Raw genomic sequence first — 15,820 nt, 5'->3', positions numbered from 1 at the left:
TCTGTAACCCTACACACCCTTCTAAAGCATGGAATAGAACTGAGGTTTCCTGAGTCTCGATAGCTGTGAAACTCACAGGCAAAGTGTGTGTCTTATTCCTCTTCAGCATAGGGTGTGAATGGTGTGCAGTAAATAAGGCATGGGGCCACACGTTGAATGATGAGGAAAAACGAAGTATTGAATACTTGCTCATTTGATGAACACAGTCTATCCTGTGCGCTGATTGAGGCAACGGTCCTGTGGGGACAAAATATAATATGTAGTCATATAATTAAAGATTATATCATAATGCAGACTCAGAAGTGAGTTGAGTTAAGGCTGCACAGGAACTTTAATTCTGACATTTCGTACCTTTTGAGAACTTGACTTTCTAGTCTTAATTTTTTTATTGCTTTTTTTTTTGTTTATAGTACATATACAATGCCATGTATCATGTTCTTTCTTTCACAGTTGTGTGAACAATATTTTTGTTGGTTTACCCATGTTTAAACTATTTTGCTCATCCATTTGTAGGAAGCTGTGATAAAAATCTGTATTTGTTATGGATTATCTATGTGTTTTGTTTTGTTTAGAGAATGGTTTTTCTTGCTTTCCCATGAAGTTCTAAACCCTATGTACTGTCTATTTGAGTATGCTGGCAAGAGCAACTACTGTCTGCAGATAAATCCAGCATCAACAATTAATCCAGATCATCTTTCATATTTCTGTTTCATTGGGCGCTTTATTGCTATGGTAAGTTGAATTCTAAAAGTGTTAATTTTTTGTTGTTATGGTTAGTTTTAAATATGTTACAGAAACAATAAAATATATTTACCTGCTTACATTTTTCCCCAAGATTAGTTCAGCTCTTGCTAAATAGGAGATTTAAGTATGTACGGCTGTTTATCCAGGATAATTCATTAACAATAAAAGTCTCTTACATTCATAAGATTCCTGAGGAGGATGATAAAGTTTGTGAGCAGAAAAGAAGTGTCAAAATGTTAGTCTAAGTTTGATACAGGTACTTGATACAGAACGTTGATTTGATTTTTTTCATATACCTCATTTGGCTGTCTAAATTAGTATCTTCTTGAAAATCCATCCACAGTCTTCATAGGAAGACTCTCCAACCTATGTAGGCTACAGCAAAAGTATACATTAATTTAATTTTTACAAAAGACTAGTCAAAAACTACTGAAATATTGTTTACTGTACACTGTAAATCATCTCGAGCTTGATTCTCACTGAACCTGGATGGAGCTTAGGTGTAATGGAGGATGACAGGGAGCTGATCACACCATCCCTTGATTTTCAGTCACCCACACCCTCCTTAAATTAAAAGGGTCATTTTAACATATGCTGCTGGCATAAGGTCCCTTATGCACCTAATGTCTGAAAATTTGGCTGTAATGGAGTTCCACTCTGCCATGCTCCTTCCCTTCCTCTATTGACATGCCCTCCTTTCCACATCACCATCATGCCTTCTGATGGGAAGGACAGGGTGGAGCACATGGGAGGAAGGCTCTATAATACTAGATGCAATGCCCTACAGATCCTTGAACTGAACCAAGAGTCCTGAGTCATACATTTCCTTGCTATTAGCAAATACCTGGGAAACCCTCAGGCAAACTGTGTGTATCAGTCCATGTAGTAGTAAGCAGCTGTTTATTCGTTTAGCTCAAGCAGTAGAGGTCTGCTATTGATCTACAGGTCTGAACCCAACTGGTGAACTGACATGGAGCTTAATATGATTCCACATGAAAGAATTTTTGTTGTGTTCTTTTTAGTTTAGGGTGTTTGGTTGTTTGTTTTTTTTTTAATTCCATCCAAAAACACTGGTAAAATGTTATGGTTGCAGAGTCAAGCATTCAAAAAAATTAGAAAATGTCAAAATTAAGATTGGCTGTGCAACCTTAGTTTTCATGGTTTCATAGATTCCAAGGCAAGATGGGATGATTGTGATCATGTGATCTGACCTTCTGTGTAGCACAGCCATAGCACTTCCCCAAAATAATGTTTAAAGCCTATCTTTTAAAAAAAAAAATCCTATCTTGATTTAAAAATTGCTACTGTTGGAGAATCCATCACGACCTGTGATAAATTGTTCCAGTGGTTAATTACCCTCACTATTAAAAATGTGTGCCATATTTCCAGTCTGAATTTATCTAGCTTCAACTTCTAGCCATTGAATTGTGTTATACCTTTGTCTGGTAGACTGAAGAGCCCATAGTTTAAATATTTATTCACCATGTAGGTACTTAAAGGCTTTAATCAAGTCAACACTTAATCTTCTTGTTGTTAAGCTAAATTATTGAGCTCCTTGTGTTTATCACTATAGTGGAGGCTTTCTAATCATTTAATCACTCTCATGGCTCTTCTCTGAACCCCTTCAATTTATCAACATCCTTCTTGAATTGTGGACATCAGAACTGGACACAGTATTCCAGCAGTGCCAATATAGAGCTAAAATAATCTCTCTACTCCTACTTGTGATTCTCCTGTTTATTCATCCAAGGATCACATTAACCCTTTTAGCCACAGGAGCTCATGTTCAGCTGATGATCCACCACAGCCCACAAATCTTTTTCAGTCAGTGCTTCCCAGAATAGAGTCCCTCATCCTGTAAATATGGTCTATATTCTTTGTTCCTAGATGTATACATTTACATTTAGCAGTATTAAAATATATATTACTTGTTTGCTCCCTGCTTACCAAGCGATCCAGAGTACTCTGTATTAGTGGCCTGTCCTCATTCTTTCCCACTCTCCCAATTTTTATGTCATCTGCAAATTTTATCAGTAGTAATTTTTTCTTCCAGGTCATTGATAACTATGTCAAATAGCATAAGACCAAGAACAGTTGGATCTCACTAGAAACACACCGGTTCAATGATTGCTCATTTACAATTACACTTTGAGATCACTTAGCCAGCTTTTAATCCATTAAATGTGTGCCATATTAATTTTCTGTCATTCTAGTTTTTTAATTAAATGGTTGTGTGGTGCCAAGTCAAATGCTTTACAGGAATCTAAGTATATTGCATCAACTCTATTACCTTTATCAGCTAAACTTGTAATCTTATTTTTAAAAAATCAAGTTAGTTTGACACAATCTGTTTTCCATAGACCTAGGTTGATGGCATTAATTATATTTGCCCTCTTTGAATTCTTTATTAATCAAGTCAGGTATCAGCAGCTTCATTATCTTGCTCAGGTTCATTGTCAGACTGAGAGGCATATAATTATCCAGGTAATCCCATTTACTCTTTTTAAATAGTTGCACAACTTTAGCTTTCTTCCAGTCTTCTGGAATGTATCCAGTGTTCCAAGACTTATTGAAAGCTAGCATTTGTGATCCAGCAAGCTCTTCAGCCTGCTCATTTAAAACTCTTCGATGCAAATGATCCAGACCTGCTGATTTTAAAATGTCTAATTCAGTACCCTTGTATGTATGTATTATAATTACATGATCACATGCTACTTTTTTTCTACATGATCCTTGCCTCATTCAGGACAGAGGGTGGGACAGTGCTGTGGGGCTGAATCAGGGTTGTATAGTGAATGAGGCTATTGTCTGTAGGACCCTGATTCATTTGCTGCAGAAGTTTGAAGATAGGGGATTTCAGGAAAAGAAAAGATGATGGTGATGCTTCTTGAAGCTTTTAGCACTGTGAATTACCTTGTTGCCACCAACCTCCAGCGTGAGGGAGTCCTGTTTGTACTAGCTGGGTGTTAGCTCCCTAAAGCAAGCAGCCTGTCAGCCACTCAATACTCTTCTCTGGGCTATAGCAGCCCTGCCTTTGCTTAAGCCCAGAGTCCCTTCACAGTGTCACCCTGTGGTATCCAGCCGCTGATTACTGGATACCCAAAGAAATCCCAGATCCTTTGTTCCCAAAGGAAGAAGTGTACCCCAGTTTACCAGATTTGCCTTACCCCACTGCTCCTGTATTACACACAGCACTTGTTCAGTGATAGCAAACAAAAGAAAATTGATTTAGGAAAGAATAGTTTCAAATAGAAACAAGTGCAAGTGATGTAAACAGATGATTACATATAAAACAAAATCATAAAATGCGAACTAGGGCCCATGCTTATTAATAGTTACCTTTTCTATCTCTTAAAGTAGATTCTCACTGCAAAGTTCAGTTTTTTGCAGTGCTTGATAGCCCGAAGGAGATAGGACGCAGTCTTTCATGAAGCAATCCCAATCATCAAGGTACCTCCTCAGTGAATGGATCCAGAGTGTCTTTTTCTCCATCCTGTAGTATATTAAATCAGTCTTTTGTCCTTATTCATAGACAGAGCGATCCCCTTGCTATATTTTGTCTTTGATGGTTTTCCATTGACTTTTCTGAGTTGATGCAAAGGTAAACAATTGAAGCAATATGTTGCATAATTGATTAGGCAGAGAGGCATGACAACTCCCTTCTATGTAAATGGGCCATCATCAAGACACATTATTCCCTGGTGACACACTTTCACTCCAAGATCATATGGGCATAATTTTCAGTGTAGTTACATTATTCCTTAAATATGACCTGTACACACACCTCCCAATGATTATGAGTAAGTTACAAGCTTTCACACGCTACCCTTTATGAATAAATACATGAAAGCAGTTCATTAGGTGTAGTGAATTTGTCATGTCTGAGACAGGCTTGTAAATAACAATCAATCCTTTGCCAGTTGGTACCAATGGACCTCTATGTCACAGTGGTCTCCTAGTGAAGGCAGTTAAATGCCACCCTGGAGAACAGATTCTACTCCTGACTATGTCCTAAAGTTCCTTTGTAATGGATGGAAAGTTGCTTAAAACCAGAATTTTCACAGGTGGTCACTAATAATGTGGTGTTCATGTTTTGCGTGTCAGGTGCAAGACATCTGGGACCAGATTTGCAGAAATGTTGAGCACTCATAACAGCAACTAAAGTCAAGTAGAGCTCTGCTTTGAATATTTAAAACGTACTCTTAAAAAATCGGGCTCTAGATGTCTGAAGTTAAGCACCCAAAATTAGTGGACATGTTTGACAATTTGGGTTTTAATCGATCTGTCCCGCAATTCTCTAGGCATAAAATGGGAAAATCATCTACTTTCACACGGGTTTTGTGTAGGTAAGTTCATTAGTGCTTTGAAGCACTCTGATACTTTGGTGAGGGCACCATAAAAATATATTGGAGGAAATCAACAATTTTGTATTCCATACATGATTTGAATAGTGTTAGGTAAATAAGGCTTAGGGCCACGCAACACATGTGAAGGGTAAAAAGAATGATTGAATAACTACCCATTTCGTAAATGAGGCAGGGATGCTGTGGAAAAACGTAATATGTGTTTTTAAAAACTGTGTCATAATACATGTGGCTGAATTAAGTTTGCACAGGCAGTCTTAACTCTGTCATTTCTGAAATTTTGAGGGCTTGACTTTGCAACCTTAATGTTGTTTCAACATAAGATGATTTTTTTAGCTGGCAGCGGTGGTTGTGTAATTTCATAGGTTTTCAAAAAAGCAAATTCCACCTTGCATCATACTGACACCTGCATGAGTCATCAGCAAATCTGGAATCTTTAGGTTCACCGTAAAGACCTCTGCTACTTGAGCTAATGGTATAACTGATAGCACTAGTAGGTTATCATCCTCTACATGGAATAGCATTAGAGAGAGAGACATGTGCCAGTAGAATTCACAAGTATTTGCTGACAGCAGAGGAATGGTGAGACTCAAAAAACTTGGCTTCCATTCTAGGCTGTGAAGGGGAGTATGTCCTAGTAGTCACAGACCTATGTGTACGCTCCCCCTATGCTGGAACCCGTCTGTCCCATCTCCTTCAAGTCCCTGTCCTGTCTTTTCCCTATCATTGTCTCCTGGTCCCAGTCCCATTTTCATTTCCCACACCATCTCAGTCTCCACTCTTCAGGATTGGGCTCCCTGTCAGTTTCAGTCTCCCTCTACATGCCGCTATATGTTCTGAAGTGCACCAGATGTGACCAACTACAGCATACAGTGTTCTGAGTAGGGTAATGAAAGCAATCCTTGTAATTCCTCATAACAACTCTGATTCAGAGTGTATTATCTTGCGTGCAAGAATCAAACTAAGTTCAAACCAAAGATAAAGGTTTGGAATCACTGACCACAAGGTAGACACTCTTGATCAATCCTGCTACTTGAGAAATCTGAACAATGCATACCTACACAAAGCCAAGTAAGCAGCCTGTGAGGTGCTTGCTTGACAAAGTAAACGCAACTGAAAACAGGGTCTTATAGTGGGAAATGTGAGGCAACCTTAATAGGTAGCGCTACCAGTCCCCCCTGTAATATATAGATACTAATCCAAGATGGCAGTCTACTTAATTGTTAGGGGTTTTTTTTTCTGAGATTAAACATTTCTGGCTTGGTAGGTTGTGGTACAAAAGTAGTTTGTTAGAAGTGATTTTGAATGAGGTAACGGTAGAGCATACCATTTTTGAAGGTCACTCCACACGTAAGAGTCACTCTGAAAGAAATGCAGACATTTGTGAGAAGAGATGTTAGGGATAATAAGGCGGGGATCATTGGCAGACTGTAGGAGCGGAAAATAAAAAGAAACAAGGTGAAAGGTAAGAGCTGACGGATATTGAAAGGCAAGTAATTTGTAATCAAAAGTGAGTAGTGAAATGTTCATCAAAACTTTACTTCTCAGGCATGTAATAATAGGATGAGTACTTTTTAAAAGCCTTCATAAGTTGAAATGTAGCTTTTAGCCATCTGGCAGGTCCTGAGAGCGTCTTAACTTTTGGTCATACATATTTTTATCAGTAATGAAATCCCAACTATTTTTTGTTTTTTAAGAGCGTTCTCTCAGTGCCAAGTAAATATAAGCAACACAGTTTACAATCCTATTGTAGAACAAAGATCAGAGAAATGAACAAAAATGAGATTGATGGTCAAAGCAACTTGGGATTTTATTATAAAAAGACTAGATACATAAGATAGGAAAGAATTCACTAAAAATAAAAAGTAGTATTAAATATATAGAAAGTGACATACAACATAGACTTTAATCTAAAAGGGGGAAAATGAATCCCCTTAGTGAGTAAAATGCAGTGGATCAGAACTGAGCGAAACTAAGGGTCTCACAGAAGAGATTGTGTTCTTTTATGTTTGTCAAGTGCTTAGCACGTTGTTAGTGTTACTGCTATGTAAAGAACAAATAAAATTAATAACCAGAGTAGATCCTATGTGCGTGCAGATGCATATGCGTGCACACACACTCAGAAAATAGGGATGACAGTAAAAAGATTTCAATCAAAGGGTCACATTTCCAAAGTCTATTTAATTGACCCATGAGGAATCTCTTCCAGGAGTATTTCAATGATTGACTTTTAAAAATCTTTTTTACATGCTGTAGTACTAATTTTTTTTTCTAGATAGAGCAGTAGTACGTTAGGAGCATCAAGTGACAATTGCTTTTAAGCATACGTGCCAATACAGCTTAGGAAGACATGTTAGATGTTTTCTGTCAGGCTTACTGTTACATAGGAAAATAATATACCTAAGAATTTACAACTTATGTAATTATAAAGAATCATTGCCAAACCAAATATCTATCAAAAATTGATATTCGTTTCTTTATACTTGCCATTTTATGGGGCGGGGGTTGTTTTGTTTTGTTTTTGTTGGGGTTTTTTGAGACATCTAAGTGCTACTCTTGGTGGACAATTTTTTTTCATCTGCTATTTTCCCAAAGATTACTTGAACCATGCAAAAATGAGTTGAAGAAATTGTCATTTAAACTTTTTTCTTCCTCCCCTCTACAGGCATTGTTTCATGGCAAATTTATTGACACGGGTTTTTCTCTGCCATTCTACAAGCGCATGCTAAGTAAGAAACTTACTATTAAAGATTTGGAATCTATTGATACTGAATTTTATAATTCCCTAATTTGGATAAGGTTTGTAGATTTTTTTCAGATGTTTATAGTTTTAAAAAATAGTTAAATGTTTATATTTGTTTGATTTTTCTTTTGCTTGTTTCTTTCCACAGGGACAACAACATTGAAGAGTGTAATTTAGAAATGTACTTTTGTGTTGACATGGAACTTTTGGGAAAAGTTACTTCTCATGAACTGAAATCAGGAGGCTCAAATATCTTGGTAACTGAGGACAACAAAGAAGAATACATTGGGTAGGCAATTACAGGAGTTTAAAAGAATGCCAAATATTTTTTAATTTTCTTCTGTTGCTTTAGTCAGTCTTTATTTGGCAAATTTATGAATATTTTTCCCTACATATTTAAGAAGCAGAAGCCAACCTGTTTGCTTTCTCCCCCTTCTTCCTTATACAGTCTTGGAGAGCTTTACGGAATGGAGAGTTCACACATAATAACTTTGTATATCTTACCAAATAGCATATTTTTTGTTTTGTTTTTAATTTCCTAGTGACTCATGACCTGAGTAGTGTACAGAGTGTCTGGGTGTATAATATGAACTGTATACAAGTTTAAAAACATTTTAGGGTTTCAAATTCAAGTGTGTGTGTAGGGGGGAGAGACACATTTTGACAGTGGGTTCACAGCTGTTCTCTGACAGTAAATAAATGTAAAGACTTGAGCACTCCTGGATTAAATCCAGGTTTAATAGAGCAATATGCTTCAGTGGTTACAGGTAAGGCTATGGGTTAGTCCCGGGTATTTTTAGAAAAAGTCACAGACAGATCACAGGCAAAAAACAAAAAATCACGGCCTGTGACTTGTCCATGACTTATACTATAAATACCCCTGACTAAATCTTGGGGGCGGACAATCTGGGGGACCTGCTGCCGGGGGGTGGGGCAACCCGGGGGGCCAGCGGGACCTGAGTAGCGGCTGGTGTGACTGGCCCTGGGGCCGCCCTAGCAGCTTGCTGCAGAGCCACTCCAGCAGCGACTGGTGTGGCTGTCCCCAGGGCCACCTGAGCAGCAGGCCTCAGAGCCAGCTGCTTGAGTGGCCCTGGGGTCAGCCACACTGGCCTCTGCAGAAGTCACGGAGGTCACAGAACGTCACAGAATCCATGACTTCCACAATCTCTGTGACAAACACAGAGCCCTATTTGTAGGCTCTTCTGCCCCTGTAACCCCTTCCTGTCTCTGTCCCTCTGTTCTTAGCTACCCACTCAAGCTTTTGCCCTTTTCCCCCTCTGATCCTATCCAAGCCCTCTTCCAGCTGCTTCTATTAAATCTCCCCTACCTTAACTAACATCCCTTTCCTCCTCTACACCTATTTGCCCTATCTGTTCCCCCCGACAGGCTAGTGTTCTCCTTCCTCTGATGCTGTGCCACCCAGGTCCTGCAGCTCCTTCTCTCCTTGTCCATCTATACATCCCCCCCTACTCCCCAAATTGTGCATTCCAATGTAGCTGTTGCCTCATTCTCCCTCTCCTTACCTGGATGCCAACACAGGGACCACTAAGAGCACAGCACAATGTCACCTGCTCAGTTCCTGTGTGCTCAGTTCTGCAGTCCTGGGCTGGAGCACGGCGAGTTGCTTTGTGGGGATGACGTATGTGTAGTCAGTCAGCACATTGGAGCTTAGAAGTTCTGGAGCACACTCAGGCAGACAGTCTTCAGAGATTTTTGTCTGTCAAACTAACAAGTCTCTGAGCATGTGTGAATTGAGATTTTTTTTGAGGTTCTTAACTTGGCTTAATTTAGCAAATTTTCATGGGGATAACAAAAGTCACCTCTGCCACTAGAATGATTCTCCTCCCCCCGCTCCTGCTAGATATAAAATCCCTGCTCCAAAGCTTGAAGTTTCTTAGTTAAATGATTGTATGTGTTTTTGATTAACATTTGCTAAACAATGTATTTTCCCCTAATCTTTGCATTTAGAAAAGATAGACTATTTCAGCTGAAATCTCGTCTCCTCCCTCTCCTTTCCCCCTCCCCCCCGCACAAAAATAAAACAGCATGAGGCAGACATCCTGAATGGAAGATGTCTGCAGTTTGACTAAGTTAAAAGCAACTGAAAACAGGGTCTTATAATGGGAAGTGTTGGGCAGGCTGAACTTCTGGTGAACTATCAGATCTGCCTATAATACTTTTTTTGGGGGGCAAGTATTTTTTCAGAATTAATGGAGACCATCTGCACACCAAGATTATAGTAATTTTGAAGTAGCTCAAATGTTGTTCCTAAACAGATTGATAGTGTCCCTTTCAATTAAGGGTTTTCATCCTGAAGGGTGGCATCACAGCACTTGAAAAATTGATAGTTCAGACTGCAGACTAGCAGTAATAAAGAGTATAACTCTGGATAGGGAAGGGAACTCAAGATCAAGATACTGCTCTGAAGTTAGTGTTTATAACATTGTGGACCTGATTCTGCTCTATACTGGTTTAAATCAGTAGTAACGCCATTGTAGTTTGTGGAGTTACACCAGTGTAAAAGAGAGTAGAATCAGATCCTAATATGTATAAAAGGGGTAACCTTCCCAACACATTAATTCTTTTCTCTAAAATTTCTTTTTTTCCAGCCTAATGGCAGAATGGCGTTTTTCTCGGGGAGTAAGAGAACAAACCAAAGCTTTCCTTGATGGTTTTAATGAAGTTGTTCCCCTTCAGTGGCTACAGTATTTTGATGAAAAGGAGTTGGAGGTGAGGATTTATTTTGTTTTATAAAATACAAAATACAGCTGTAGCTCACGAAAGCTCATGCTCAAATAAATTGGTTAGTCTCTAAGGTGCCACAAGTCCTCCTTTTCTTTTTGCGAATACAGACTAACACGGCTGTTACTCTGAAACCTGTCATTTTGTTTTATGTCTTTATTTTTTATGTTAATATTTTGATATTCTAAGGAAGAATTGACTATCTGGTATATGGCTTGATTAATGAAAAGGTCATTATGAATCAGATATCTATAATGTACTGTTAAAATAAAAATATAATTTCTATCAAACGGGGTCAGGACCTCCAGCTACTGCCATTAGATAGTGGTCTGATGAGGGAGGTGTCATAGCAAATTGCGAAAATATGGTGGATGCTAGATCCAGGGGCAGTGTATTAAGAGGATGTAATGAAAAGCTCTACTCCCTACTGCTGAGTCTCATGTACAGCTATTATTTTTTTTACGTTCTCCCCAGTCTGCACGCACAAAGCTCTTCTCCAATGAAGCAATATTTGAAGATGAAAAGGAGCTGGCTACCTGGACCCTGCCAGTCACAGAATTTAGCTAGTTTTTCACCATATTTAAGTGGCATTTTCTTGTAGCGGACTGTGATGTCAGGGTAGAGAGTAGGAGCTAAAACACCACCCTTAATTCCACTTGGCCAGCCGTCCTCAGCTGCTGCCTCCTCGCCCCCTCACTCCTTTACCAGGTGCCACTTCAACCCACCGCCTCCATCACCTCTAGTACCCATCACCTCCCATCTAGCACAGAGCACGCACCCATCACCAGAAACTACTGCCATCAGGCATCTCTCAAACAGCACCTCAACCCAAACCAGTCATGGTTACTTTCCTTGATTCCAGTCAAACAGTCCTCTGCAGCCACAAAGGAATTGGGGTTGTGGTATAAAAAGATTGTGGGAATTGGATAACAAGAACCTACCTTAAGAGCTGTTCAGAAGGGGGACTGTTTCTTCACAGCACCTAGCATAGTGGGCCCCTGATTCTTGAATAGTGTTCCCAAAAGCTATTGCAGTACGAATAACAGATTGACATGACATTATTAGTCAATAAGCTAATGGTTTTAGATGGAGGAAGGAGTGACATGTTGTTCTTTGAGTAGATGCAGCCATGTATTCCATTTATGCATATGTACGCCCAGAGCACCGGAGCTGGAGAATTTTGCTGAGCTGTACCCCTAGGAGGTGGCACTTGCATCTCACGCTCATTGCCCTACCACTGGCTATCTGAGGGAACGCCACCTCAACCCTCCTTAGTTCCTTCTCATCGCCTGTGGCTAGAGTCAGAGATCTGTGTGGTTCTTCACAATCTCTCTCTATCTCTTAGTGTTTTTTCTAGTTGTATATAATTTAGTTAGTATCCTTAGTATTAGTTAGATTTAGTGTTAGTTAGACTTACATAAGTATTTACCTCACCATGGTTTAAACATTGTCCATTGTGGGGGAGACAAAGATCCCCCAGGTGGTGTTTGCTGCGCTTGGGTGAGGCCCACATCAAGGAGCAGTGTTCTATTTGTAGATTGTTCACACAACGGACTCAGGTGGCTAGGGACCTTCACCTAAAGCAGCACCTGCTTGAACAGGCGATGCAGCCTGCTTCAGCACCAAGGTCCTTGTCACTTCAGAGGTCGCCCTTGGGTTCTGAGAGTGCTGTTGTTTTGTGCTCTAGGGCTGATGACTCTCTTAAGAGACGGAGGAGCTGTTCCCTGTCGAGTGCATCAAGGAAAAGGTTGCATAAGACCAGTTGAGGCCACTCCAGTTCTCACAGGGACTTTTCTCTCCTCCAGAGAGAACATGGAGTTGGCACGGTGCTAGCGCTGTCGCATGGGATGGCACAGGTGCCTTTAACCGCTCTCCAGTACTACTCAGGGTTGTCAGAGACCCTGCATCATCAACTCCAGTTTTGGCCCTGGACCTCTGTTGAGTCTGGTACCAATGATGGTGATGCCAGCACCAGCTATTTCCACGCTGGCAGCAATGGACCTCCACTGTTTTTCCATCCCAACACCTGTTGGTCCAGGACTTTGCGAGGGCTACATCATTTATAGTGATATTGGCTGGGTGGGCTGCTGAACCCTTGGGTCTATCTGCACCACACCCCAGTGTTCTCCTTCCGCAGTTTGCGGAAGTGGGATGGGTGTTGGCCTTGGCATAAGGGACTTCCTTGGCCCTGGGAAACTCCAAGGCACCATTGCATTCTGCTCCGCCGATGTTACCATGGCAGCTCACTACTCTCCACTTTGGCACTGTTAGCTACTTCGGTACCTGGCTCCGGGAACAATGGGGGGCATAGTGAGTGCCGGCGCTACTGTTTCCACCATTGGTGCCAGACCCTCGTTCATTTTGGGCAATGGATAAATCAGATTCATTACTCGTCCCCTCAGGACTATCTCCACCTTTATCCCCGGAAACCCGAGGCTCCTCGGTGTCGAGATTGGGATCTTCCTCCTCCCACTCTCCATCACCTGGCTCACATCGGGGGCCATTTATGGAGCACCCTGGATATCAAGATTAGCATTCATCTTGCAGTCAGGACGGGGGGCCCTGGCCTGGCGCCTACTGGTCACCAATGCTGTCCTTATGCCCAGTGACCTCTATGAAATCTGTCACAGAGTTTGCACTCTTCATCTTGTTCTAAGGTGAGATCATCAGGCAGGTCAGTGGTGGGGACTGATGATCCACTGCAGGCTAAGGCAACAGTGAGTCTTCCCCCTGTGCGGCCGATGGAGTTGTCCTTTCCACTTCCAACTGTCGAGGAGCAAGATTGGACTTTGGCCCAGTTAACCACCTCTTCATCGTCCCCAGATGATTCAGCAGTGCCCAATTCTTCCTCTCTTTCAGTGCCTGAGGATTTCAAGGCCTACCAGGACCTGTTGCAGCATGTCTGTGGGCATTCAGACAGAGTTTCTGAAGGAGAATACCCATAAGTTGTTGGATGTCCTGCAACTATCAGCTCCTGGGAGAATGTCCCTTCCTATTAATGATGCGGTCCTAGAGCCTTCAAAGGTTCTTTGTAGCATGTTGGCTTCAGTACCACATACTGCGAAGCATGTGGAGGAAATGCTGTTTTGTCCTGGTGCAGGGATTTGAAGGCGCTTACTCCCATCTGGTCCCAAATTCTCTGATTGTAATCATGGTGAATGATAGAGCCCAGCAGGGCAAATTTGAGTCCACTCCAAGGCATTATTGCAATCTGCACAAGACATTGTGGACACTTTGGCCAGAGTTATGGCCTCTATGGTGACCATGAAGAAGGCACCCTGGTGGCAGAAATCAGGCATTGCTCCTGATGTGCACCATGCTATAGAGGATTTGCTCTTTGAAGGCTGGATGCTATTTTCAGACAATGCAGTGTCTCGGCTGCATTCCTTCAAGGATTCTAGGCTGCCTTACATTCCTTTGGGATTGTATATACTGACAGTGCAAAGGCACCACATGGTGGCCAATAGCAGTAGCAATACTGTCCGCAATACATCTTTGGACAGCCTTTTCCTCCTGCAAGTCAGCGGGAACCCAAAAAGGTGCATAGGTCCCAGAGTAGGAGGCATTTTAGTCGGGGTTTGGCCAATCAACACACCTTCCCACAGTATCTTCTGAGTGCCCATTTTGACTCCTTTATTCAGAGCAGTGGTCCAGTCATCACTCTTTACACCACTTCTGTTCAGAGACAGGTTGGCTTGCTTTTATGGGGCTCGATCACAACCAACAGCTGTGTCTTAAGCATTATCAGATCAGGCTATGCTATCCAGTTCCTCTCCACTCCTCATTCCCACTTTCCCTCTCCATCCCTCTTCAGGGATCCCTCTCACAAGATACTCCTCGAGCAGGTCCACTCTCTACTGGCTTTGGTGGACGATGTTCCTCCAGAACACTGGCTTCAGGGCTACTATTCCCAGTACTTTCTGGTTCCCAAATCCAAAGGAGGGGTAAGACATTCTTGGCCTTCACAGCCTCAACAAATATATCAGGTACGTGAGGTTCTGAATGGTCACCCTATCAACTGACCTCCCCACATTGTCTCAGAATGACTGTTTTGGTGCCCTGGACCTTCAGAATGCCTGTTTTCATGTGGCGATTTTGCTGAGCCACAAAAAATTCCTCCAATTCATTGTGGCGAAGTGCCATTTTCAGTACATGGTGCTGCCTTTTGGTCACTGACATCTCCCTGATGGGCTGGGGAGCACATCTGGGGTTGCTGAAAGTTCAGGATCTATGGTCTGAGCAGGAGTCCTCACTGCATATTAACATAGATGGAGTTTCAGGCCATCTATGAGGCTTGCCGGGCCTCTCTGAACCACATCAGGGGCTGAATGGTTCACGTACTTACCAACAATATCACTCCAATATATTATGTGAACAGGCCAGGGGTAACTCACTTCAGGATTCTCTGCCAAGAGGCGATCAGGTTGTGGTAATTCTGCCTTGAGGAGAGTATCACCCTAAAGGCTGATCACTTGCCTGGGGCCCAAAATCATCTTGCAAGAATTGTTCCCTGAATTACGAGTGGTCCCCGAAGAGGAGTGTCTTGCAGGTCATCTTTCAGCTTGGGGTATTCTGACGATCGACCTGTTTGCTACAAGGGACAACTAGAAAGGCTGTCCTGTTCAGTCCAGACTCCCTGACCAACACCTTCCATCTCAGCTGGCAGTCGGTTCTTCTGTACCCTCTTCCTCCAATTCTGAAGCTGAATTCCTCCAAAGCTGAAAGTGGATCGAGACAAGCTTACCTCATTCCCCAGACGTGGGTGAGGCAGTATTGGTTCTGACCTTCTCACGCTGTCAGTTCAGCCTCCAATATCCCTTCCTCGCCATCCAGACCTCATGTAGAATCACGGTTGCATCTTGCATTCAGCTCCCTGCATCTCACCGGGTGGCTGCTTGGTTGAATGAGGAGGAAGTGTGTTATCAGTGGGCATTCAACAGGTACTACTCAAAAGTAAAAAGCCCTCTACCAGAATCACCTATTCGGCAAAATGGATTGGCCTGCAGAGTTCAGCTGATGCTGACCTCTATCCAGGACATCTTGGAGTACTTGCTGCATCTTCAGTCATCGGGCCTTTAGCTCAGTGAGTGTGCTCCTAGTGGCGATTTTCAGCATTTCATCCCCCCCATTCATGGAAGATCACTTTTTTCCAGTGTCATGGTAACAAGATTCTTAAAAGGGCTTCTTTGTCTCCATTCTCCAGTCAAAGAGCCAGTTCCTCTGTGTG

At 41.8% G+C, this 15,820-nt stretch overlaps 1 protein-coding gene across 7 annotated transcripts in view; it reads left to right on the top strand.

The window, feature by feature from the left end:
• The window catches only part of WWP1 (WW domain containing E3 ubiquitin protein ligase 1), a 163,543-nt gene that overhangs the window by 128,386 nt on the left and 19,337 nt on the right, over positions 1-15,820 (top strand). For all 7 annotated transcript variants that reach the window (XM_043539395.1, XM_043539397.1, XM_037892339.2 and 4 more), the window contains 4 exons: positions 573-732; positions 7,774-7,907; positions 8,000-8,140; positions 10,461-10,581. In XM_043539395.1, the coding sequence (XP_043395330.1) occupies positions 573-732; positions 7,774-7,907; positions 8,000-8,140; positions 10,461-10,581 (556 nt within the window). The remainder of the gene's footprint in view (positions 1-572; positions 733-7,773; positions 7,908-7,999; positions 8,141-10,460; positions 10,582-15,820) is intronic.

The sequence above is a fragment of the Chelonia mydas genome, chromosome 2 (assembly GCF_015237465.2).
Source record: "Chelonia mydas isolate rCheMyd1 chromosome 2, rCheMyd1.pri.v2, whole genome shotgun sequence".
NCBI lineage: Eukaryota > Metazoa > Chordata > Testudines > Cheloniidae > Chelonia > Chelonia mydas.
Note: the sequence above shows the minus strand (reverse complement) of the source record. Positions and strands in the feature narration are given on the sequence as shown.